The sequence below is a fragment of the Xiphophorus maculatus genome, chromosome 7, assembly GCF_002775205.1.
Source record: "Xiphophorus maculatus strain JP 163 A chromosome 7, X_maculatus-5.0-male, whole genome shotgun sequence".
Lineage (NCBI taxonomy): Eukaryota > Metazoa > Chordata > Actinopteri > Cyprinodontiformes > Poeciliidae > Xiphophorus > Xiphophorus maculatus.
In genome coordinates, this window is record NC_036449.1 from 21,521,288 (window position 1) to 21,545,609 (window position 24,322).

The 24,322-nt window shown below is 36.5% G+C and overlaps 1 protein-coding gene across 6 annotated transcripts in view; it reads left to right on the forward strand.

Moving 5' to 3' along the window:
- Window positions 1-24,322, forward strand: part of epha3 (EPH receptor A3) — a 106,447-nt gene that overhangs the window by 66,546 nt on the left and 15,579 nt on the right. For 4 of the 6 annotated variants that reach the window (XM_023336861.1, XM_023336864.1, XM_023336866.1 and 1 more), the window contains 8 exons: window positions 3,901-4,025; window positions 10,608-10,770; window positions 12,209-12,314; window positions 12,747-12,811; window positions 13,784-13,909; window positions 15,961-16,146; window positions 21,001-21,062; window positions 23,661-23,870. In XM_023336861.1, coding sequence (XP_023192629.1) covers window positions 3,901-4,025; window positions 10,608-10,770; window positions 12,209-12,314; window positions 12,747-12,811; window positions 13,784-13,909; window positions 15,961-16,146; window positions 21,001-21,062; window positions 23,661-23,870 — 1,043 coding nt within the window. The remainder of the gene's footprint in view (window positions 1-3,900; window positions 4,026-10,607; window positions 10,771-12,208; window positions 12,315-12,746; window positions 12,812-13,783; window positions 13,910-15,960; window positions 16,147-21,000; window positions 21,063-23,660; window positions 23,871-24,322) is intronic. The other 2 variants (XM_023336863.1, XM_023336865.1) reach the window with 1 other exon arrangement.

Below are 24,322 nucleotides of genomic sequence, written 5' to 3' on the forward strand. Positions count from 1 at the left end.
AGCAAACTTCTGTTGCCCCTCCCCTCATTTTCACATAAAAGCAATAACAAACTATATCCCTAGTAGCTGACATTGAGTAAAAGTGTATATTCATTGTTTCTTGCTGCAAGTGGATTTATAACATGTCTTCCATTAGCTGTTCTTTTGTGTCATAGAAAAAAAGAGTGTCTATTTTCAGTGTGTAGTCGTGTTAGTGCAGATGAGATCAAAGAAATGACAAACAAGTTATTGTTATTAGGATAAAGGTCAACTGTGTTTAAAAATCAAGTATCAAAAAAACAATGCAACTGAGAATGAAGAGGTCATTTAGTAAAGCTTTAAAACCTTCTTTAGCAAGCTTCATAATCCGTGTTATTAGTCAGGGTATTCTCCGCCAATGTGAATATATATTAGATTTGAAGAAGGCTTATCACTACTAAGAGGCCTGCATGTGCTAGGAATTTTAAACACCAACCCAATGTTTGAGCAATCAGCTCCTTTATCAGTACTTAGCAAACACAGAGTTAAATTACATGGCAGCACATACATAAAAACACAAAGCACGCATCTTAACATTGTGCCCACGGTTCAAAACAGACACACACAGACCTCTTGCTCTCTAACAAATATCTCAGACTGCAGCTGCACACCTTCCATCAACCCTGAGAGTTTACAAGGATTAGGTATGTCAGGGCACCAGCCCTATCCGTCTGCTAGTTTTTCTCAAATACACACAGGCGTGCACACGCACGCACACCCTCCCGCAACCCCCCCCCACACACACACACACACACGCACACAACTATAGATGCCAAAGCTGTTAAAAGCTGGATTAAGTGTTTCCCTGGGAAGGAGCAGGGTGTCCTGGCTGGCCTGTCAAGGTGCTGTCAGATAGCTCTCCTCCTCTCTCCTCCATTGCCCTCCACTTGCAGTCATAAGTATGCTAACAACACAGTAACTGTGATCCACACATGAATAGAGTTGGTGAGATGTAACTGCAGTTGAACTTTGCCACGCAGGACTGTTACAAGGAAGCATGGGAGCATTATATTTGGACTGATACATCTTGAAAACTCATTTTAACTATTATATTGATGTAACATGGCTGTTTGTGTCACAGTTTTTGTATTGATTACTTTAAACACTTAAAATACCTTCACAAGTCAAATTCCTTCAAAGTGTTCTCACTTTGCGACCACAGTTTTAAATTTGTTGGAACATACCATCAAAAAGTATGATAAAAGGTGAATAATCTCTTAAGTTTTATGTCTTTTCCAGTCTCTATCAGGTATTCCCGTATTGCCATATATTTGTCTCCATTCATCACTCCAAAAAACATGACAAGCTTTCATGTTCATTGGGTTGAATAACATTCCAACAACATGACACTTCCACTAGCATGTTCAGTGCAGCTCTGGGGAGTTTTGAGCAATGTTTAGCATTAGCCTTTCTTAACACATAGCTTGTTGCATCATGGACAAAAACTTTGAATTTGATCTCATGTTGCCAAAGCACCTTTCTTACATGTTTGTGTCCCTGACACTTCCTAGAGCTTTCCCTCCACATTGTCTTTCTGCTTGCCACTCACCCTCGAAGATCACATTTACGGAGTGAAGATCCCTCAGACATATTCTCTTACTGGAGCTGTGGTTTTCAGAAGTCCCTCTAGAGTTACTATGGGCCTGCCGACCTCTTTTCTGATTGACGCTCTCCTCAGCCAGCAAGTCAGTTTAGGTAGATGGCCATGTCTTGATAGGTTTACAGATGTGCTGTACTTCATTCTTCAGATGATGGATTGTACAGTTGAACATTTGAGATATCATTGCATAACCGAGCACTGACCTGTCTTGTATGTTCTTTGATCTTAAAAAAAGCTGTTTACTTTTTTTTCCTCTGAGGCTTTTAAATAACAGCAATTTTTAAATACTGAGATATAAATTGCACACAGGAACTCTAGTTACTCATTTGGTTACACATGCACAGTGTGTCTTATAGGATTAACACAGTAAACAGAGGCCAAACAAAGACGACCATCCCATTGTTCTGGTGTTTATTTGCAAAAAGAAAGTTCATTTAATTTCACATGTATGTGGTACATACCCTGCACTGCCTACTTTTCTATGGTATCATTATGAAAAAATATGTAAAAGTTAAAATGGTAACAACACTTTTAAAAGACAGTACCCACAATCAACAATCATTATCCACTGCCCCCGATTGTTGTATGTTATTTCCTAACGTGAATTACACCAATTGTCAGTTTTGAAAGCCACTATATTCATTCTGTGCTGTGTCACTTTTACAGTTTTGCCTTAGACAGAAAAAGAGAGTGACAGGAATTTAAGTGCTTGGCGATAGACATTAAGAGAGAGATAGAAGAGGGGTGTGGAAAAAAAAAAGGAGAGGAACTTGAAGCTGCCTCCAAGCGACCCAGACTCAGTAAATCATTACCACCATAAACCACAGAGCCAATAAAAAGCACAGCCTCACCCCGCTGTCGGAGCCAAAGGGAGAGGAGGAGGAAAGGAGGCGCATGGGGGTATAGAAGCAGATTCTACCCATCTGGATTCATTACAGGAGAAAAAATAACTTCCCACAGAAATACACACAAGCATACATATGCACACTCAGACGCATTCTGTGGCCATATAATCATAATCAAGAGAGGCTTGAACATTTCAAAGACAAACATGTTTTTTCCTGTGGTCTAATAAAATTAAAAGTCGATGCCTCAGATGCTGAGTTGGGCCCGAAGCTGCCTGGCAATTAGAGAGCAGAAAAAAAGGGAAATAAGAGAGGGAGTGAGAAGACAGAGGGAGAGAGAGAAAGAAAGCAAAAGAGAGAGAGATAGAAATAGAGTAGCAGACTGAGGGAGAAAAGCAATGCTTGATAAAGGGAGAGATGTGTAGAATCACTAGATTGGGACCATGTGAACTCCCTGAGGCAAGGCGATGCATGGGTGAAGGATTGGCAAGGAAAATTGGCAAGGAGACGAGCTCAACAAACCAAAAGAGACGAGGACAGTGGAGGGAGACAATGAAGTAAAAGGTTCCCAATGTTTCCACAGAAAAGTATCACAGGCCCTCCAAACATGTGTTGAAATAATAGAATCTGCGGTAAAATCTGACAGACAAATTATGACATTTGGGCTAAAGTTTGGTCTATGAGACTATGAATATTTTTTACTGTACTTTATAATACAATGAGCGACTTATTTAGTTAGCTAGTTGCTGGATCTTTGGCGTTTTTGGTGTATTATTTGTTTTTTGTTTTTCTGAAATGTTTGGAAGTAGATTTGAATCTTTAAAGCCTTGTTCATTTTATCATATATTATTGAAGCTCCCTCAGTTGAAAGAATAGTACTATGAAAAGGGGTACTGGTAAAGATACTAGGAAAAATCTATAGGTAGAGCTATGGGTTATATTCTTTGTTTTTCAAACTATAATAATTTTTATCTATCTATCTATCTATCTATCTATCTATCTATCTATCTATCTATCTATCTATCTATCTATCTATCTATCTATCTATCTATCTATCTATCTATCTATCTATCTATCTATCTATCTATCTATCTATCTATCTATCTATCTATCTATCTATCTATCTATCTATCTATCTATCTATCTATCTATCTATCTATCTATCTATCTATCTATCTATCTATCTATCTATCTATCTATCTATCTATCTATCTATCTATCTATCTATCTATCTATCTATCTATCTATCTGTCTATCTATCTGTCTTGATTCTGTCCATGTTTCACCCTCACAATTCAGCAAACTGAATTAGGGTAATAGGAGCTACAGACAGTTTCCAGTATTCAGCACCAGACCCTGAACTTCCATTGAACCTTACATTAACAGAACCTTCTCTCTCCCTCCTACACCTTGTGTCTGTCTATGTCTCTGGTCCAGCTCCCTCTCCAGTAACAGTGATCCGAAAGGAGAAGACATCTCGAAACAGCGTCTCATTGTCCTGGCAGGAACCAGACAGACCCAACGGCATCATCCTGGACTATGAGATTAAATACTATGAAAAGGTTGGTGGAGAAAATAGTTATAGGGTCATAATAACATAAACCTTTAGTCCATGTGTCTTCAAAGAAGGAAGGGTGATCTATAGACCCTCTTTTGAGCTAGATTTCATTTTCAAAAATATATTAAATGATTTTTCTTAGAACTGACTGAAGCAATTAAATGCATATAGCACATACTAGTATGCTTTAAGAAAAAGACATTCCACTGTTGTTTATGAGTTTGTTTATTCTACTGCATTGACTCAAGTTTTCAGTATACACCTGGAAGCTCTGTTTGACTGAGGTCAGATACCATTCACACCACAAACAAACTTCTCTAAACTTTGGAACCGAACTGAGATCACCTCATCCAAACGATCTTGGTATGGTTGTTTTTCTCCATACCCTAGTGTTATTGCTATGGTCATGTCTATATAAATGAACTGTACCAAAGAGGGAAACTAACTATAGTTTGTTTAAAAGAGCCTGAACACCTCAGGGATGAAAACACTCCTATGCGTTTCCCATAAAATGATGCCGACCAATTAGCTGCAAGAAGAAATAGTGTGTTGACCAGTTTTGAGCCTGTAGGTGTTGTTTTTGTGTACCGGTACATTGCTTTAAAAATTATACTTAGAAATCAAGAGTTTTCAAACACAATAACATAGCCATGAAACACCATGAGACTTGATCATACCCCATACACATCGCATGAACGGGTGCACATAGTAAATACTCATAACGTCACTGGAAAAAGAGAATGAAGCTCCAACAATAAGAAATGGAATTAATTTGTTACATCTAATCAAATTACATTAGTCAGACTTACTTTATTTAAGTTTGATTGACTTTGATTAATTGTAACAAATTAGCTACATTTTTTTGAGTTGGACCCTTTTTTTTTCAGGGCCTTAACTTTGACTCGGTATCATGTCAAATAACAATACAAACAATCTATGCAAAAAAAATTGAGATGCAAATGTTACCTGTTTTTTTTTTGTTTGTTTGTTGTTTTTTTTAGTGTTTATACTGATAGAAAGGTGTTCTGTCCTCGGAGTTAATATCAACCATATCAAAGACTACCACTTGATTCCAGCTTACAGAGATGAGATACTGATCAAAAGGCGACTATGTCTTTGTTCATCCATTGGTACACAACAGTCTTTAACAGGATGCAATGGCATAATATAATTAAAACGACAGAGAGCTTCCCGAATGTAATCTTTTTGACAAGAAGAGTGACTCACTGAGGAAGTGGATGAAAGTGAAGCAGACAACACTGCAGACACAGCACAATTAGAGCAGGAAGGTATTCTTGAACAGTACTAGCTTTATTTAATGGAAGTATTTTAAGCTCTGTCCTTAGGGAAATTGTTGTGTCAGTGTTTTAATTTTTTTAATATAGTGATTTTTATTATTAATGTCTGAAAAAGGTTTAATGCTCAGCATTTTCCATCCCCCAAAGTTTAACTAAATTCATAAAACACATGTCAAGGAATGTGCTTTTTCTATTTTTTTTATTAAATATTAAGCTGAATCTGTACTCATACTTTTCTAGGTCTTGTATCAGCACTTGAGCTTGGAAATATATTTGGCGCACTTCGACAATCTCACTACCCAGCCAAATGGCTTTCAGCTCAAAGAGAGATCCTGCATTTTAATTCAAACTTTAAAACAACCATTTTCTTACCATATTTGCTATAGTTTTTTTGTGTCCTCCTTTATTTTTTTTTTATGCCTTATACTCATTCCCCTTACATTGAACACATTTTTATTTTTCATCCTTCATTTCTGTCTTTTCCTTAATCTCTCATGCTGTTCTCCTCTGCAGTTAGCTCCTTAATGGAGACAAGTTTTATGGCAGACAGTAAATGCATCTGTGGGGCCCCTCATTTCTCTGTGAGGGAAATTAGTGCAGAACGAATTACACTGGCTTTCAGCGCCGATGCTGTGCTAGGTTGACATTTGATGGTGTAATTAGCCGTGGATGCAAGTTTAATCAGTCTGGCCTATTCTCTGTGTATTAATGCATGTGTATGTGTGAGCATCAGTGTAACTCAGATCATATTGCTTGAATGCCAATGGTGGCCCTTTATGTCTTGATTAGTAAGCTGACAGAAGCTCTTTGCTTCCTAAACTCTGTTCTCTTCTTTGATATATTTTTCTTAGATGTTAAAACAAGAAAAGTTAATAACAAAGGGTCAAATCTCTTTGCATGTCTAATTGTAAACGGGGATTGCTGAAATTCTAGCATATGCTCTGCCATGGCAAACCCTTGATAATTAAAAACAGAACTGTTATGGAGTTCAGACGATAGACGGAAAGGAGAATCTTGACGCTTTTGCACCAAGTCCCAGTATTTGAAAACCTTCAAGAAAAATAAATGTTCAGTCCAAGGATTTTAATCCCTTGTCAAAAAGCTCTCCCTTCCAGAAACCAGAACTTAACCAACTAGACAAGACTCCTCCTAGATCACTGAAAGAGAGAGGCCCCTTTGTGTAGCATGCAGATTCTCACTGAGCATACCAGCTATTAGGGCCCACGGTGCACAAATCTGAACACAAAGTTTTCTTTGTAAAAATCATACTTCAGTTTAGCATTGAAGTTTATAGAAATGCAGAGTTGAAAATCATATGTTTACACCTAATAAAAGGCAAAATATTTTGTTTCCTTATATTTAACATTAAATTAAGCTAAACTTAATAAGAAAGATCACTTTTTTGGCTCTAACAATCTTCAAATTCAGAAGAGTACATTAATTTTATTCTAGAATTGCCTTTTAAACTGTGTGATTGAGTCAAACATGCTAGGTATCCTTCAACAAGCTTCCTCTGATTGCTGACTTGCATTTTTGCCCTTCCTTATTGCAGTTGGTACTGTTTTATTTTTGAAGTCATGTAAAGTCGTGTCAAGTCATGTTAAGTTTATTATTTTCTCTCATACCATCTAAAGTTACTCTCAAACATTTGAGATTGTGATCAGGACCTTTTGACTGTCTCTCTAAAACGTTGCCTTTGTTGTTGTTGCACCACTTTTACATTGTGATCAGTATCATTGTTCAATCGGAATACATGCTTGCATCCAAATTGCAACTTCCTGACTGTCTTGAGATGTTGCTTTAACATTTCCTCATAATGTTCTTTTTCACTGTCACCATGTAGTTTGGGAAGGTCTAGAGTCCCGTTTCTCTTGCAGCAAAACACTCAAATAATATGGTGCTGTCCCCATCAGACTTTACAGATGTGATGGTGTTATCAAACTGTAAAGCATCCCTCTTGTTCCCTTTAAATGTAATGATGGTTATTATGGCCAAACTCTTCACTTTTAGTTTCATCAGACCACAGGACCTTTCTCCATATGTTAAGGTTTTTGTCTCTGAGAACATATGCAAACTGTGAGCTGGCTTTCCATGTTGCCCCTGGAGTAATAGCTTCTTACAATATAAATGACCTTTTATTCCATATCAGTTCAGGGCATATTTCACTGTAGATAATGACACTCTCTTTCCAGTGTCAGTCAGCATCTGCACATAGTCTTTTGTTGATTTTCTAATGCTGATGTACACCTTTCCACCAAGACAAAGAATCCTTCTCCTTTCTGAGCGCTATAATGGATACTTCGACTTGTGTAGAATTGGTAAACATATGAATATGGCATCTGTATAAATCAGGAAATTTTGCACAAGAATGAAACATATTATTTTGTGTGATTTCTTTTGATTGTATCATGATGTCTCATAATGAAGTAGATTTGAAGGTTAATGTTTATTAGAGACATTCCCCCCATTTAAATCACATGTTTTCAATTAACCTATCAGAAGCTTGCAAAGCCAGAACGTCATCACCATCTTCTCTAAATGATTTAAAAACATATTACTTAAGGTAGCAGCATATTAAATAATTTTGTGATATGATAATATTGGTAAATATTGTGATGTTATCAGGTGTGATATGTGCCTATTTCCTTATTTCCTCTCTCTATGTTTTCTGTGCTTCCATCAGTCTTTGACATTTCGTATTTTGAGCAATGTCATGTGTGTCTGGTAAGAGCACCTGCTTCCGCCAGACTCTGCCCACCTGGCTAAATATTTCATCAGCATGTAAAATGCAAACTCATAACGCTGTGACTATACTGTTTTTGCCAGTGCTTATTGCACTCTAAGCTGTCCTTTGTGATAAGAATATTGCAATGATGATTGCTCTGTATCTCTTTGGATTAACTCAGCATTTAACAATATATTTGATTATCATAGCTGACCTAAAACATGAAAGGTTTTGTCTAAATTCATGTTATATTGTGAGAAAAGTTGAAATGTCTCTTTTTCTAATCTACACAAATATGTAGTTTTACCTGTGTGTATATGGTCTTTAGAAAGAAATAAATATAAGATAATATGCATAGATAATAAGTAGTGTAATCCAAAATACTGTATCTTAACATTATAACCACATATTTTGTATGATAAACCAACACAAAGCAGGACTAATACAGATACCATAATTTTCAGATCTTCATTTGAATTCGAATTTGTAAGCCGTTTATCATTGCCTTTCCATTTCACGATGTTGCAATGTTAATGACTTCTAAATCCCAGTACATTGCATTAAAAATTGTGGTTCTAACTTGATAAAATGTGGAAATGTTAATGAAGTAGCAATAGTTCATGAGAAAAAATTACAAAATGCTCATTAAAGTGATTGATTGTTAATGGAACACCTGGCACAGCAAAGGACATAAATGAAACATTTCATAGGGATTTTTTTTAAAGATGATCTATTTAACACATTTGCATTCCTGGTCTGCAGACACTTAATCAGGAATTTCTGGCATCAAACTTTAAAGCAGTATCCTTCTGGCCAAGCATCACTCTGTGACATGTTTTAATTTCTAAAATAACTTCCAACCCTACATACCTTATTTATATGTCACACAGTTATGGAACTACCAGCTCAAATGTCCTACGTGTTAGAGCCCTCGTGTTGTTCATTTCCTATCCCATACGTAGCAAGATCTACACAGCTTTGGTGATATTCTTGGGAATTCCCAACCAGAAAGCTTCCCAGAAGAAAAGATGTGTTTCATCTTCAGTAGACCTGTATGATCTATATGATCTGTCAGTCGCCTCCACTGGCAAGAAGGGGCGCTCTGCAGCTACTAAGACATTCACAAGGGCACTTTGTGAAAACATAATTTGTGGGGGTAGACTTTGCTGACTGCTTCTGTACTTTTTATCATTCTAATCTAAAAAGCTGAGATAGCTTAAAAACCAATCGAGTTCAAGCTGTTTATTTAGTCTTAAACAAAAGGAATGCCTGTTGAAACAGGTATTTGCAAGACTTCTGTTGTGCATCCATGACTGCATGTGCACACATAAGAGCTGTAATTAGCTGCAGCTTTGTTTGGACTATCAAGGCGAAGCTGAACACAGGGGCCTTGTTAAAACCTAACAGGATTTTAGTGAAACGTCTATATTGTGTAATGCAAATAGTCTCCCGCCCTCTCTTGTTGTTTCATCACACCTGTGTTTTATTTTCAGGGGATCACATGTTGTCTCAATCACTGCCCTGTGACAGGCTGCCTAAGATTTATAGTCGTGATGAAAAGTCGTTCCAGCGCAGGTCTGGTGTATCAGTTTCCTCCTCAGACACGTACATGTTTGAAAAGCTTTGCGTACCATTAAAGCTCTTCCCCATGAAGAAGCGTGAAGCTTCCTCTGGACACTGACTACACAAGGTTGGGTGTTCATGTCTGTGTCTCTTGAAGACCCTATGCTGACTGCCTGTTCAAATAAACATCTGGCATTAAATTGGGTCAATAAAAAGAGTCTTTGACATGTTCTAGTCTCGACTGACTTTTACGAGTTTGTCAACATTTCTAAGCATAACTCAGTTTTGGGATTGATGATGAAGTCATCTGCAACAGATTTTTATTAGGGTTAAAGTCAGGCTTGTGCTGTTTTTTATCTGTAAAACCATGTTTCATTGCTTAGAACTGGGTCAACAATAGTGTGTTTGCAATTTTGTGTTGGCCATGGACTGACAACATAATCTTAGACATAAAGAAAGTTAAAAAATTTAAACCTTTGGGGCATTGCGAACTTTTGGTTTTTCATTGTTGTAAATAGTTTCAGTCTAAAGTGATTTTCTTTATCTAACAGCTAAATTGAGTCTCGTCTTGTCCTTAAGAAAACTCAGTAAAATATACACATGGATATGTTGTATATCCTCTCTTTCTCATCCAACCTTTGCTCTGTTCTCTGTTTTTTCCTCCCTCCTTTCTTCCATTTCACATCTGGAAACAATGAATTGAATGCAGACCTGGTGTGTAAATCTACCTGTTGTCCTATCACTAGAGATCAGTAGGAAAGAAGTCATAAAATATAAAAAGGATAATTCATCAACCTGAGAAGGAAGCTGTCAAATCCTCTACCCTCCCTTTTCCGGTATACACGTGCATGTATTCAAAAATGGGTATGCATATGGTCTGTACAGTACTAAACATTGTGTATTAAGTGAACTATATTCCATTATGGCACCAACATAAAGAGAGTATAGAACATTAGTATTACAAATACAGAATTTCCAACCGTTTTCTGCTGTCTTCCAGGAAGAACAGGAGACCAGCTATACCATTCTTCGAGCTCGGGGTTGTAATGTGACCCTGAATGGTCTGAAGCCCAACACAGCCTACCTGCTCCAGATCAGAGCTCGCACTGCCGCTGGATATGGAGCCAGCAGCCCCAGCTTCCAGTTTGAAACCAGCCCTGACTGTAAGCTTAGCATGCAGAGGATTTTTTTTTCTAACTGAAAATCTGTTGTGCTGTGCAAGAATACTTTTTCTTCAATTTCTGTTGCGTCACTACCACTAACAACACATAATTTTAAGTTACAGACCAAATAAAGTAGTGTGTAATTTTGAGGTGAAAGCAAATGGTTTAGTTGTTTTTTATTTATTTATTTTTGTACAAATAAAAATCTGAAAAGTTTGGCAGACACATTTATATAGCCTCATTTACTTTGATACACCTAAATAAGATCCAGTGAAACCAACTGTGCATTTGATAGTAAATTGTAATTAAATCACTGTGTAAATCCAGCTGTTATTTGAAGCGTTGAATATTTTTTACATTGGACATTGGAGAATAAGCAACATCATGAAGACCAAACATGAAGTTTATTAAGTTGTAGAAAAGTATTAAGCAGGGTTAGGTTATAAAATAATACCAATCCAACCCACTATGTAACTTAAAGTCTAGAAAATATTTGCAAACCCACCAAGAAATGGCAGGACAAGTAAAAAAGAAATCTATTGGTTGTCTTTCTTCCATAAATCTGCCTTTTATGGAAGAAAGACAACAGGATAACATTGTTGCAGGGGAACCCTGGGAAGCTCTGCTTGCACTTTCAGACAAGCCATGCAGGGGACAGAGCAAACATGTTGAAGGAATAGTTATAAACTGGTTGTGCATCTTGGTTTCAACCCAAAATACAATATAGGTGAAAAACTAAAACTAGAGATTGCCTTGAACACAATCTCTACAGTCAACCATGGTGATGCAGCATCATGCTTTGGGCATTTGTAAGTCAGAGAATACAAACAGAACTAAATGTAGGGCAGTTTCAGAAAAACAAAACAAACTTGCTAGAAGCTGAAAAAGACTTAAAACTTTGATGGATGTTCACCTTCCAACAAGAAAATAATACTGAACGTACTTCTGGAACTGGAATGAGGTTTAGATCAAATCACACTGATGTGTTTGCCGGCTCAGTTGATGTCAATACACTTTACTGAAAATCTGTGATGAGATTTCTACCCAGTTTTTAAAAAATAATAACAAAAATATGAAAGATTGAGTTGTTTTGCATAGAATGGGCAACAATTTCAGTTACTAGATGTGTGATGCTTGAACCACTGTATTCAAGGTAGTTACACAAAAAATTACTAATGGAAGCTTGATAAAAATGGATAGTAAACTTTTGAATTTTTCATTTGTAAACAAATTAAATTCAAATCTAATTTTCTTTCACTGCATAACTGTTAGCTGGTGTTGGTGTCTAACAAAAATTCCAAGTAAGAATACATCGATGTTTATGGTTGTGGTACAACAAAATATGAAAAACTCTTCCGCAATGCACTAGTTATGTTACTTTTTTTCAGATGATATGTGTGGTTTGATGTTCCCAAACACGTGCTTGATTCTCTTTCAGCAGCCTTCTCAATCTCCAGTGAGAACAGCCAGGTTGTCTTAATTGCCATTTCCTGTGCGGTGGCCATCATACTGCTCACCGTGCTGCTCTACATCCTGATTGGAAGGTCTGTCCCCAGTCAGTCATCTGGATTTTAAATTGTAGTCTCCTTCAATCACATCAGTTTGTTTACTCTCTGCTTTCAGTTGGAAATGATTACTAATTGAATAAGTGTTTTTAAAACAATTTATTTACCTTATGCATCACACACTACAAATTTATATTCAAAACATCTGCGCTTGAGCTATCCATATATTGTGTGTATTTGTGTGCGTGGTGGTTGCAAGCAGATGTGTGGCTCAAGTTGGCTGACAGGAGTCTTCAGACAGACCACACTGTAAATCCATGGCACATTACAAGACTTACTTATCCTCACTAGGCTTATAAGAGCTGATTTCTCACACACACAAAGCTCTCACCAGTCTCCAGGCTGAGCCATTGGGTGAAGTCTTACTGGAAATTGTGGCTCTAGTTTGGATTTTTCTCTCTGAATTGGCAGGTTTTGTTGCCGCAGCAAATCCAAACATCCTGATGAGAAAAGACTTCACTTTGGCAATGGCCACTGTAAGTATGCTGTGCACTGTCTTTTTCATGTCGTTTTCTGTCATTTCATGAACTTGAAAATGTAGCTGCAGAATTACGTCTCGGACAATGCTGGCTTAAGGCCAGATGTTGCTGAGCTCAACTTGATTCCACGTTAACTATTTTAAATGTTAACAGAAACTGGGCCATGTTGAAAAGGATGTGTTTATGTTATTATGAAAATGTGTTATTAATTTACAAAATGGAAAACTTTTTTTTTCACAAGAATTAGCTTACAGTTAAGGATTTTAGCTTTTAATAAAGTTCTGTTAAATACCATTTGATAATAATTAAAATTAACTTTATTCAAAGTTTAGTTTGTTTTTGTTGTTGTTAAAGCAACAATGTTTATTTTACGTTATTGTATCTTTAACCTTTGTCCAAGCATCAGCCCCTAACTTCCCAGGCACCAAACAGACTCTGCTACATTGTGAATAATTTGTTTGGGTCGATTACTAAACATAAATTTCATCATGTCAAGACTACTAAACACAATACAAACACTGCAGGGTCACGAGGGGGGCTGGTGCCTATCTCCAGCAGTCAATGGGCATGTGGTGGGGACATATATATATATATATATATATATCACTTAAAATGCTGAGTTTCTTTGATTTTACTTTTTATAGATGTGTGTTTGAGTAAAATGAACAGTGTTCTTTCATTCTATAAACTACAGACATTATGTCTCTGAATGTTCAGGTAAAAATTTTGTATTTATTTGCAGAAAATGAGAAATTGTCAAAATAATGAAGTTCATATGCTTTTAGAAATAACGATACCAATGTGTTAACTTAGGAAGAGTTCAGAAGTCAATATTTGGTGGAATAACCAATGGGGTTCTCAATTTTTTCCAGAGCTTTATATATGGTGACCCTCTTCTAAAGTTAAAGACCTCTCCCTAAGTGACTTTTTTTATATTTTACTGATCCCTTCTTCTTATTTTTTCTGCAGTGCGCCTGCCAGGAATCAGGACTTATGTGGATCCCCACACGTATGAAGACCCGAGCCAGGCTGTTCATGAATTTGCCAAGGAACTTGACGCCTCCTGCATTGCTATTGATAAAGTCGTGGGAGCAGGTAGGACTGAGGAAACACACTGTTGCAATAGTCACACATGCAAGATGTGGGTTGTTTTGGACAAGTTTTTAGTAATACCAGACTATGTTGAAGAATGAATATAATCATCTCCTAGGTTCTAATTAGACTTGTAAAAATATACTCCTTTTGTACTCACCAATATTTTTAATTGTAGCCATGTGTAATTTAGAAATTTCCTCATGACCCTGAATTCAGAATGACCTATTGAACCAATTATATTAAGATTAATAATGCAGAAAAAGTTCTCAATATTACATCACCATTAATGCCATTTGTTTTCTCCCTTCTTCATAATTAATCTACATGGCACAAGAGTACTTTATGAGGAATAAATTAAATTCTACATGTATCAACATTTTCAAAGCACTGTCTGGATGAGTTATATTTGTGTTATGTACAAGAATAAGAAACATATTATGTTTTGGTTTAACGTCCATCTATCTTTCTACTTGTTACTTATAGTACAGGAAAACAGAAAGTAATGTGAGGCAACCGTCAACTACCCGTAAGCAAATACCATGAACCTTATTCTGGAAATAAAACTAAATTCCTGTCTTGTTATTTTTCCCCCCATCACGTCCCATATGGTAAAGCTGATAACTTGAGCAGGAGTGAAGACTGGACAGTGATCAATTATGATTCATGTCGAGTTCAGTCAGAATAGATAAATTCAGCCTCTAGCACACAAGTTCAGACTACTTTCTAGAGTCCCATCAGACCTTCACACTGCAAAAACTGATGGAATGACCTGGGAAAATAGTACCAGATGAGACGCTGGACCATAATCAGGAAAGCTGCTTTCATTTTAGAGGGGTGATTCAAATTTTAATACTTTTAAAGAATTAAATCAAGAACCTACTTAATACTTTTCTCATTAAGTTAAACTTTACAGTCTCCAATAAATATGTGACGTAGCTGTCAAATCTATCCTTTGATGTTTTTAAAAAAAAGTAAGTGGAGCTTGATCTTGGTATTTAATTTTGGCAACTTAAAGTGTGAACTGAACCCCTACATTTACCAAATGCAAACGTTGCTGTCCATTATCTGTATCCTGCCTACTATCCAAATTTGAAACTTTAATGAGGACACAAAACCAAAACTCATTAAACCTCCTGTTTCTTCAACTCTGCTTCAGCCCCTCTGATTGTTAAGTCGACTTTGATCTTGTTGGCAACTTGTGAACTTGTGTTATAAAGCAAGAACAACACAGTTTGCCAATCCTCTTAGATAGGTCAAAGCTAAGCATCACATCTAAACACCATGGTTCTCCTAAAACAGGAAAGGGGTGAGTGTTCCTAATTAAGCCTTATTAGAGCAGGATCCCCTTTCTGAGAGTGACCACATGAAGAAAGTGCCTCTGCCTGTTTTTTTTTTTTTTTTTCTGTGCATAGCTGAAGGCCAGGGGAATGAAGCAAACCAGGAAAGACCAGGAACACTTTTTGGTATTTAGACAGGTTGTAATTATTCTGGTTTAAGTCATTCCAGACTGTTGCTTCATGTCCACTGTTTGACCCACACTCTCTGATCCGGAGCTGCTTTTGGATATAAGTGTACTGGATTAAGAAAAAGATCTGTACGTCTCAGCTCTGACGTCACCTCACCTAAACTTATTTAGGGTGTGCATGCATTTAGGCTCAACACACATTCAAAAACAACACAAAGAGGTATGACCAGACTGCAGTTGTTGTATAGTCTAGCCAGAAGTCTGTCACATGGGCCTATGAAGTGGCTAGACTACCTCAAAAGCTTGCACTCCCTTACAAAAACATACACATTCTCCACAGACTTTCTCAGTTTATCTTACGATGGACAAAACACAGCCAACTCCTCAAGATCAAATAAAGCTCCCTGAGCTCTTGAAATACTGATAACACTATTTAACTCCAGATGGCCAAAGGTTTGAAAAATCATATTATTGAAAAGACAGGCAGACAGACAGAAAGAAGTTAAATGTATATGACAATTGAAATCAAAAATTATATGCATTCAAACAAGTGATTTGTGTTGTGTTTATGTTATCTTAACTGTAGGTGAGTTTGGAGAAGTGTGCAGTGGTCGCCTAAAACTGCCCAGCAAGAAGGAGATCTGTGTGGCCATCAAGACTCTTAAAGGAGGTTACACAGACAAGCAGAGGCGGGACTTCCTTGCAGAAGCATCAATCATGGGACAGTTTGATCACCCCAATATCATCAGGCTGGAGGGTGTAGTGACACGCAGTAAGTGCATTCATAATCCATTTAGACATTTATAGACATCGAAAGATTTCATTTCTCAGTCAATGCAGCAAAATAATTTTGTTCAAATGATATCTTAAGCGCCAGTCTTCAGTTATGTTGCCACACAAATTTAAAGCAAACTTTTGACATGTTTCAAAAAGGGGGAAAAAAAAGAAAGGCATGTTACCATTTGCTGGTTTGGAGCAAATAAACCAGGCTACACACATGATAATTTTCTTAGATGTTGACGTTACGCATGGCTGTAGTAAACAAGAAGTATAGGTTGCAAACTAGTGTCTTATCTCATGTCTTAGAAAAACAGAGAGTTTTCACCTCCGAGCTTTAGGTTTGGACCCCAATCTATTTCCCACTCTGGGGGGGAAACTTTCCTACGTCACAATTTATTCAGTAAATATGCTTCCATCTCCCTTTTTTGTGCGTTAACTCTTTTTCAGAAAAGCCAAAAACCACCACAAGTGAGCTTAAAAACCTTGTTGAGAAATTGAGTAAATTATTTCAAATTATACGGTTTCCACAAATCTTTTCTAATGCAATACTCCATGAGGCACATAAAAAAAAGCATTGATGGAAACATGCAAAATAATGTATAACCCTGATACATTTAATTTTATCACATGCAACTGCAATGAATATTTATGATATTTGATGTAATAAACAAAAATCCTCTAGGGAAAAGAATACATATGAAAGTTGTAAACTGAGTCTGCAACTATTAGGTGACAGCTATTAGACAACTATTAGAATTAATTTTCATGTTCTGCTGTTCTACTTTTGTTTCCTTTTATCACTTTACAACCTCTAAGTGCAGTGTTTGTTATTAGAATCTTATATAATTTACCAAACAATGTTTTCCATATTTCCAAAGTAAAAGCAAAAAGATAAAGTGATAGTTTTGTATTTTTCTTTTCGAACATTATAGTAATATAAAATCACACACATGAACAAAGAATGCAAAAGACACATTAAAAAAATGCTTTTCAGTGTGAATTGTTTCACAAATTAAAATAACATATGGCTGTGCATTTGTTTTTAAGCCAAGTAAGGCACACAGAAAACACGTAGAAGAAGATCCATTGGTCCACTTACATTCAAAAGTTTTGGCCTCATGCAAAATATTGCTTGGAAGAAAGTTTACTCTGCACATTTTCCTGAATAGATCATCCCCACCACAAATCATGGTGGTGGCAGCATCATGATATGGAGAAGCTGGTCAGAGCTGACAGAACATTGGAAAGAAATTCTGACAAAAACAACAACAACAAAAAAACGAATAAGAGCTGAAAAAGCTTTAATACCGGATATGAAGTTCCACTAGCAGCTGTAACTGCAGCAGAAGGTTGGCTAAATATATGCACATCTATCTGAACCATGTTCCCTTCCACTTCACTATTATGCACAACTTTCATACATCACAAAAAAATTCCAATACAATACACTTAAAGTTTGTGGTTCCATTGTTATAAAATTTACAAATATTCCAGGTTACAAATACTTTTGTAAGATATAGTATGTTGGATTAGCCAGAATTCAGGTCAATTAAATGTTTTGTTTATTATTTAAAGAAACATTTTGCAAACAGAAAACACATTGACCAGAAAATGACGCGGTTTCTATATTTTCCTTACGAGGATAGGATTATTGTTTTTTGGTCTGTTATTTTTTAGACCAATTGTGGATTTGCAATTGTCTGTGAGAAATGGTTCCACAAATGCCCGACACTTCTGTGTAAAAAGCAATGACTTTTACTGAGCTGCTGTGGTATAAATCTCTCCAGATCAATGTGCTCTGATCAAAGTCTGTGTCAGGCACAAGCATTAAATCCATAAATCCATATCTCTGACTTGCACCCCTCTGGGCCTCTTTATAAGACCATCATTAGCACACACAAGACCTCTTTAAAAGGGAACGACTGAAGAAAGAGGAAAATAATGAGTCTGAACTTTGCTGCTAAGAAAAAGACCTGGCCTCTTACTATCCCTGCGGCACTTGCCTAGTTAAGTAGTTCAACCGCTACAGTTTTTCTTAAAATACCTAAAGAAATTTTTCTGACTTTACTTTCTCAGATTTTTTATCTCACATTTATTTCTTATTTTTACATCCCCTGATTTTCACTATCTAAAAAAAACTTGGTGCCTTAGTTGATTCTTGAAATTGGTTTCAGGTACTTGACTCTTATCACTCTTATCTCCATCTGCATTTAGTTTTTGCAAAAATAACACTGAAATAAAACTTCATGCAAAACGTTGAGCTTGGTTTGAAACCTTCTTGATGCCAGGGTCAACTGCACCACTCTGGAGGTCTAGATTCAAACTGTTTAAGCAGAGTACTTACACACAGAGTGATATGTCCAATGTTTAATTCTGTTAATTTTGGTTAAAACTCCCACATTAAAAAAAACAGCTTCAGAAAAAAGTAATGAAAAGGGTTTTTAAATACAGAAATGCACTCTCTTCAATGTGGTGTGAGATAAAGATGACAAGCTTGTGAGGCTACTGTGGTCGGCTTTTGCTCATCTGGATTTTGATAAACTGCTGGCTCATGAACTGCCCCAAAATCTTGAATAGGCTTTGCTTTAGAATCGTGGATGGGAAAATGTTTTTTTTCCACTCAACTTTCCATAAACATTTTAAGATACCGCACACTGTGAACAGCCAGATTCTCAAACCACGACTTTTTGTGGCTTACCCTGCTATTGGTGGGTATCACTGACTGTCTGCTGGAAAACTATCAAGTCAACTGTCTCCTCTATGATTGTGTAGACGATATCACAACATTACTATATTCAAAATACTTTTTATTGTGTAGTTTTCATATTTGGAAAAAAAGAAATAGTCATAACCACCATGTTTTTTAACTGAATTGTTGAAACAAATTGATTTTTCAATGATTTCTAATTAACTGAAACACACCTTTATGTTTGATGATCTTTTTATATTAAGTTGAAACCAAATGTATGATGAGAATGATGTCTCTCTTTCTGCAGTTATTGAACCAGCATTGAATTCTGTCACAACTAGTTTCAGTTGTTACACTAAGACTGAAAGACACATCGGGTGCATGTGTGTGTGCATATGACATTTGTAGAGATGTTCTGAACACATGTGCACAAGTCAGAGTAGCACAAGTGCAGTCCTACTTTTAGAGGGTCCATTTGATATGCTTCCCCATGCAGACACACACCTAAAAGCCCAAACACACACAGCTGGAGGGTGATTTATTAAGCTGCTCCTGTTAATTCTTAATAATCCTGAGACTTTCACACCCCATTTACCTTGCTGCTGCTTTTGGCTGATCCATGGGCTGCATGTTTGCAGGATCAGACACACACACACACTCGCTCACCCCCTCATGCTCACATGTGCTTTCTTCTCTTTCAAACCGCTACACACACATCTGCATTTACACATACTCTCACACTTTAGCTGACGGAACAAAGGGGTCTTGGGGCCTTTATCTTTACTGCCAAAGTTGAGAATAGAGAGAAAGAGGGAAGGGAAGAGGGCGGAGGACAAGCAGGACGATAGTAGGCGTGTGTGTGTGTGTTCCTGTCAGCCACTATAAAAGTCATTTGTTGGTAAAGGGAACAATCCATCACAGCCTTTTAGGAAGTGGGTGTGGGTGGAGGTTGTTTTACACCAGCTCTAGTTGAATGATGAGATGTTTTACTGTAATTGTTATTGAAAGTTTTGAAATTTCTGGCAAAATCCATGCTTCTTAATTAAATAGTCACAGAAACAAAAATACACAAATGTAATGTCTGAATTAAAATGGTTTTATGGGAAATAAATAAAAGTATAATTTAGTAATTCCACAGTAATTCAAAGTAATTTGTAGATATAGATCAATTTTACTACATTAAATTGAATCTGGATAATATTTTTCAATAGAATATTAATTTACTCAAAGTATGATGTTTGATTAAATAATATTATTACAACAATTTTCTTAGATTCTTATTTTAGTTAAAATTTTTAACAAATGACACAAAAGACTCAATTTTTGTCCTTTAAAAAATATATATTCTCAATAATATAGAAAAAAGGGTTAGAGAAGAGATCGAGGGATGGGGTAACAATGGAAAGGTAGGTCAGAAATAAAAAGGGACAGGGGGAAGGAGGGCACATAAATCAGAATCAAACTGGAGAAGATGCACAAACCACAGTTAAGTCAAGAGTGACGTACAGAGAACGTATCTGGGACACAAACAAGTCCTTACTCTGACTCTCTTCAATCAACATCTGGGTAATCTGAAGATTTTTTTTTTTTACATTCCCTGCAATTTTCAAACATTCCCTGGCCAATGACTGATCAAATACAGATGGCACAAGGAAGCATGGTTATACAATCAGATGATCCAAAGAATTAAACACGTTTCACTTTAACATCTGACCTATAGAAAACCTGTGACAAGATGTAACCGATACTTGTATTAAAAAAAATATTGGCCATCTTCAGTCTAGTCCCCATAATGGGGCTTTTAGTTTTACTTTACTTTAACTCACCACACTGTTTTTTTTACCCCTCCAGGGGGTCTTTTGTGGGCTCTAGTGTCCCTTATATGACAGTAGACTGACAGGAAACGGGGGAAGACATGCGGCAAATGTCGCTGGGTCCGGGAGTCGAACCCACGACAGCCGCGTTGAGGACTCAAGGCCTCCAAATACGGGTCGCGCTAACTGCTACGCCACCACAGCACGCCCTAACTCACCACACTGTTGAATAAATTTGATTTTTGCCATTTCTGCTAATAACTCTTTGCTGCAAGTTTTATGGTAGTGTGATAGTCTGTGTTTGTAGAAATTATAACCATTAACAGAAGTTTTCAATTTCCAGGTAAGCCCGTTATGATTGTCACTGAGTACATGGAGAACGGATCCCTCGATAGCTTCCTAAGAGTAAGTAATTACACAAACACATGGACCAATGGAGCCCAGGACGACTTATTTTGCATGTTAGAAGGACGAATCATAAAACTACTGAAAATTAAGAAACAGTATCTTTGCTCCAAAGGTACAACAGTTTGTTGTCTGCATCTGCGTTCTTTTAAAAATCCCAATCTAGTTTGGCAGATGACAAGCTGAGCCAGGCTCTGTCAGAGGTCGTTTCCTGTTGAAAGGAAGTTGTTTCTTGCCACTGTCACCACATGCTTCCTTATTAGGTGGTAGTGCTGTAAAGTCATTGACCTGATTCAATCAGCTGGGCATCTTTTGATCTAAACTTTATCAATTGAATTTGCCTTAGAGTCAAATTAAAATGTATGTATCGGTAACTTAATTTTAATTTGAGTGGCTAAATCAAGTCTTATATTTAGGTTAATTATTTAGCTTTTGTAAAGCTAAATGGAGATGACATTTTTCATGAATTTGTACAATAAACTGAAACTGAAATAATAATGCAACACGTCACAGCATGTCTGTATTTTTACCTAACCGGACAAGTCAAGGGACAAAGTGATAGAATAATGTTGGTAATCTAAGATGGCATTTTAAAAAATTGTTTTTGGTGTACAAGACCATTGTTTGAGCTATGGTTTGTGTTTCTAACAACATTCTAAATAACTTCCAGTGCTATTCCAAAAATGAAACCATCATTCTTTTGAATGACGGCAACGCAGCAGCTGTAATTGAAGTTGATGGACGGAACAGTTGTTGAGAAAGAACAGACAGGCCGGCAAATTCTTTTATGTTTTTTTTTCTTTTTCGTGGAAAGAAAATAGTATATATCTACAGTATGTATTCAATATGTTTAATTCAAACAACTTATTTTCCATTGAAAACCATTTTAGTTATTTTCTCTTCCATGGCACTTTCTGATCTGTTCATTTGCTATGAAAGAAGAAAAAAAATCTGTCCATGGTTAAGCTCATGCAAGTGGAATGATTGCAGACGCCATACAATCCAGTCATAGTTGCCATTATCATACAAAAACCTATTATTAGACATTTGGGAATTCTTGCTAAAAATTAAAATAGAGTCACAGGACAATGGAGAATACTTTGGTTAGATTTTGCTGTTCTTTTTTTCTTCAATGAATTTGTTGCTGGATCAGGAGTTGCTGGATCCAGTTAGAAATTCAGTATTTATATTTGTTTTATTTATTTATTTTAATTACCAAAGCACAAGGAATACAAAATGTATACGTACATAATAATTTAATGTACAAAATATGTTTAAACCTACTTATAAACTCAGAATCCCTTCAGTTTATTTCCTATCTCATGTTTTTTTTTTCAACTTTTAGCTCTGCTCTGTCTGATGAGGTTCATACATTACGTATATACCACAAGTTCTACTTTGTAGTGCAAAGGAATTGTTTTTCCTTTCTGCTTCAAAACTGTTTTCCTTTCTGCTATTTGGAACATCACATTCCAAATAGATATTATGTAATTTGTCATACACAATTATAAGGTTCATGTCCATATTTCACATACATTGACTTTAAATTGTCAACACACCTTAAAAAAAGAAAGAAAAAAAACCTTGGAAATAAGATTTTTTTTTTATCAGTCTCATAAAATATCAGTATTTGTTCAGTTGTATTCTCATTCATTGCTTTTCCAGTACAGCTGGAATTTTACTGTTGCCATGGCTCAGTTGTTTGCTGAAGAATTGATCCACTCACTGAAATTAGTTAAAGTGCATCAGCCAAGTTACATTACTGGCTTGAAAGCATGAGTGCCAATGCCTGTTTTACACATTTTTTCCATGTCTGTACTGTATCCAAACATACCCATGGCGGCTATAACTGTTATTTCCTCATGTTTTCCCGGAGGCCTGTTCTTCATCACCAAGAACGGGGGCGCACATACAAATACACGCACATTCATGTTCTCTGTGTTATGCATCGCAGCTTATGTCAGCATACTGCATCCACCGAAGCTTTGAAGTGACTAAACCAGGTGGCCTGGCCTATAAAGGGTCCGGATGAAATAAGAGAAGAAGTGGGTCTGATTGGTTTTCAAAGAAAAACACGCTCATCATACAAACTCATCTTACTCTTAGTTCTCCTTGTGGTGTTTGACAAGCAGAGGGTAAAGCAGAGCAAGAGGAAACCCACAGATGACCACTGATACAAAACAGAGACATACAAGAAATGTTGGACACTTTTGGTCCTCTAGTAGATTCTTTGGTCATTTCTAGCTACAGGATGCCAAGAATGGAGGTTCATTGGTTCATTATCTGTAATCCAAATAATGGTTGTGGTTGTATTGTGCCAAACAAGTTTAGGGGGTATGAATACTTCTTCAAATTATTCAATTTTCTTTACCTAACTTTCATCCAGTCATTTTTATAGCCATGGGATTCAGTTAAGCTTAAGATTGAGTACAGGAATGTCAGAGGTGTTTTTTAAAGGTTAATAAAAATTTTGCAAATGCTAATGAGAAAAGGTCAGACTCCACCTCTTTTATTTATATTCAAAAAGTACAGCATTCGCAGTTTTGTACGTTTATTTCCTATAACTCTTTTTCCCTTGCCTGTTTTTCTTTCTTTTAGAAACATGATGCCCAGTTTACAGGAATCCAGCTGGTCGGCATGCTGCGTGGTATCGCCTCGGGCATGAAATATTTGTCAGACATGGGCTATGTTCACCGAGACCTGGCAGCCCGAAACATTCTGGTCAACAGCAATCTGGTGTGCAAAGTGTCAGACTTTGGCTTGTCCAGAGTGCTGGAGGACGACCCGGAGGCTGCGTACACCACCAGGGTAAGCTGAGCCACAAAGTCAAATCAAGAACACAATGAACTACATGAATTATTGCACTGAGAAAGGTCCTGCGGCTCATTATTCTTAAGCTTAAGTTTTTATTTTTGCATATCATAGTATGGACAGTAGTGTTTTAATTTGTCACAAAACTGCACACTAAGTTTTAACAGAATTTTCTTCTCTTAAACCAAATTTATTTCTTTCAAAGTATGTTGTTTAGAAAGTGTGAAACATGATGTGAAGATATATTTTTTCTTTGTTCAGTTCCCTTCAAAGTAGAATGAGTTTTAAGATTACTCTGGAAATTTGTAGATTGAATATAAAACCCAAAATATATTTTTCCAGTTGACATATTATATATATATATATATATATATATATATATATATATATATATATCCAGCTCTCCACAACATGGAAGCTCATGTCAGGCATCATAGCGGCCAAGATAA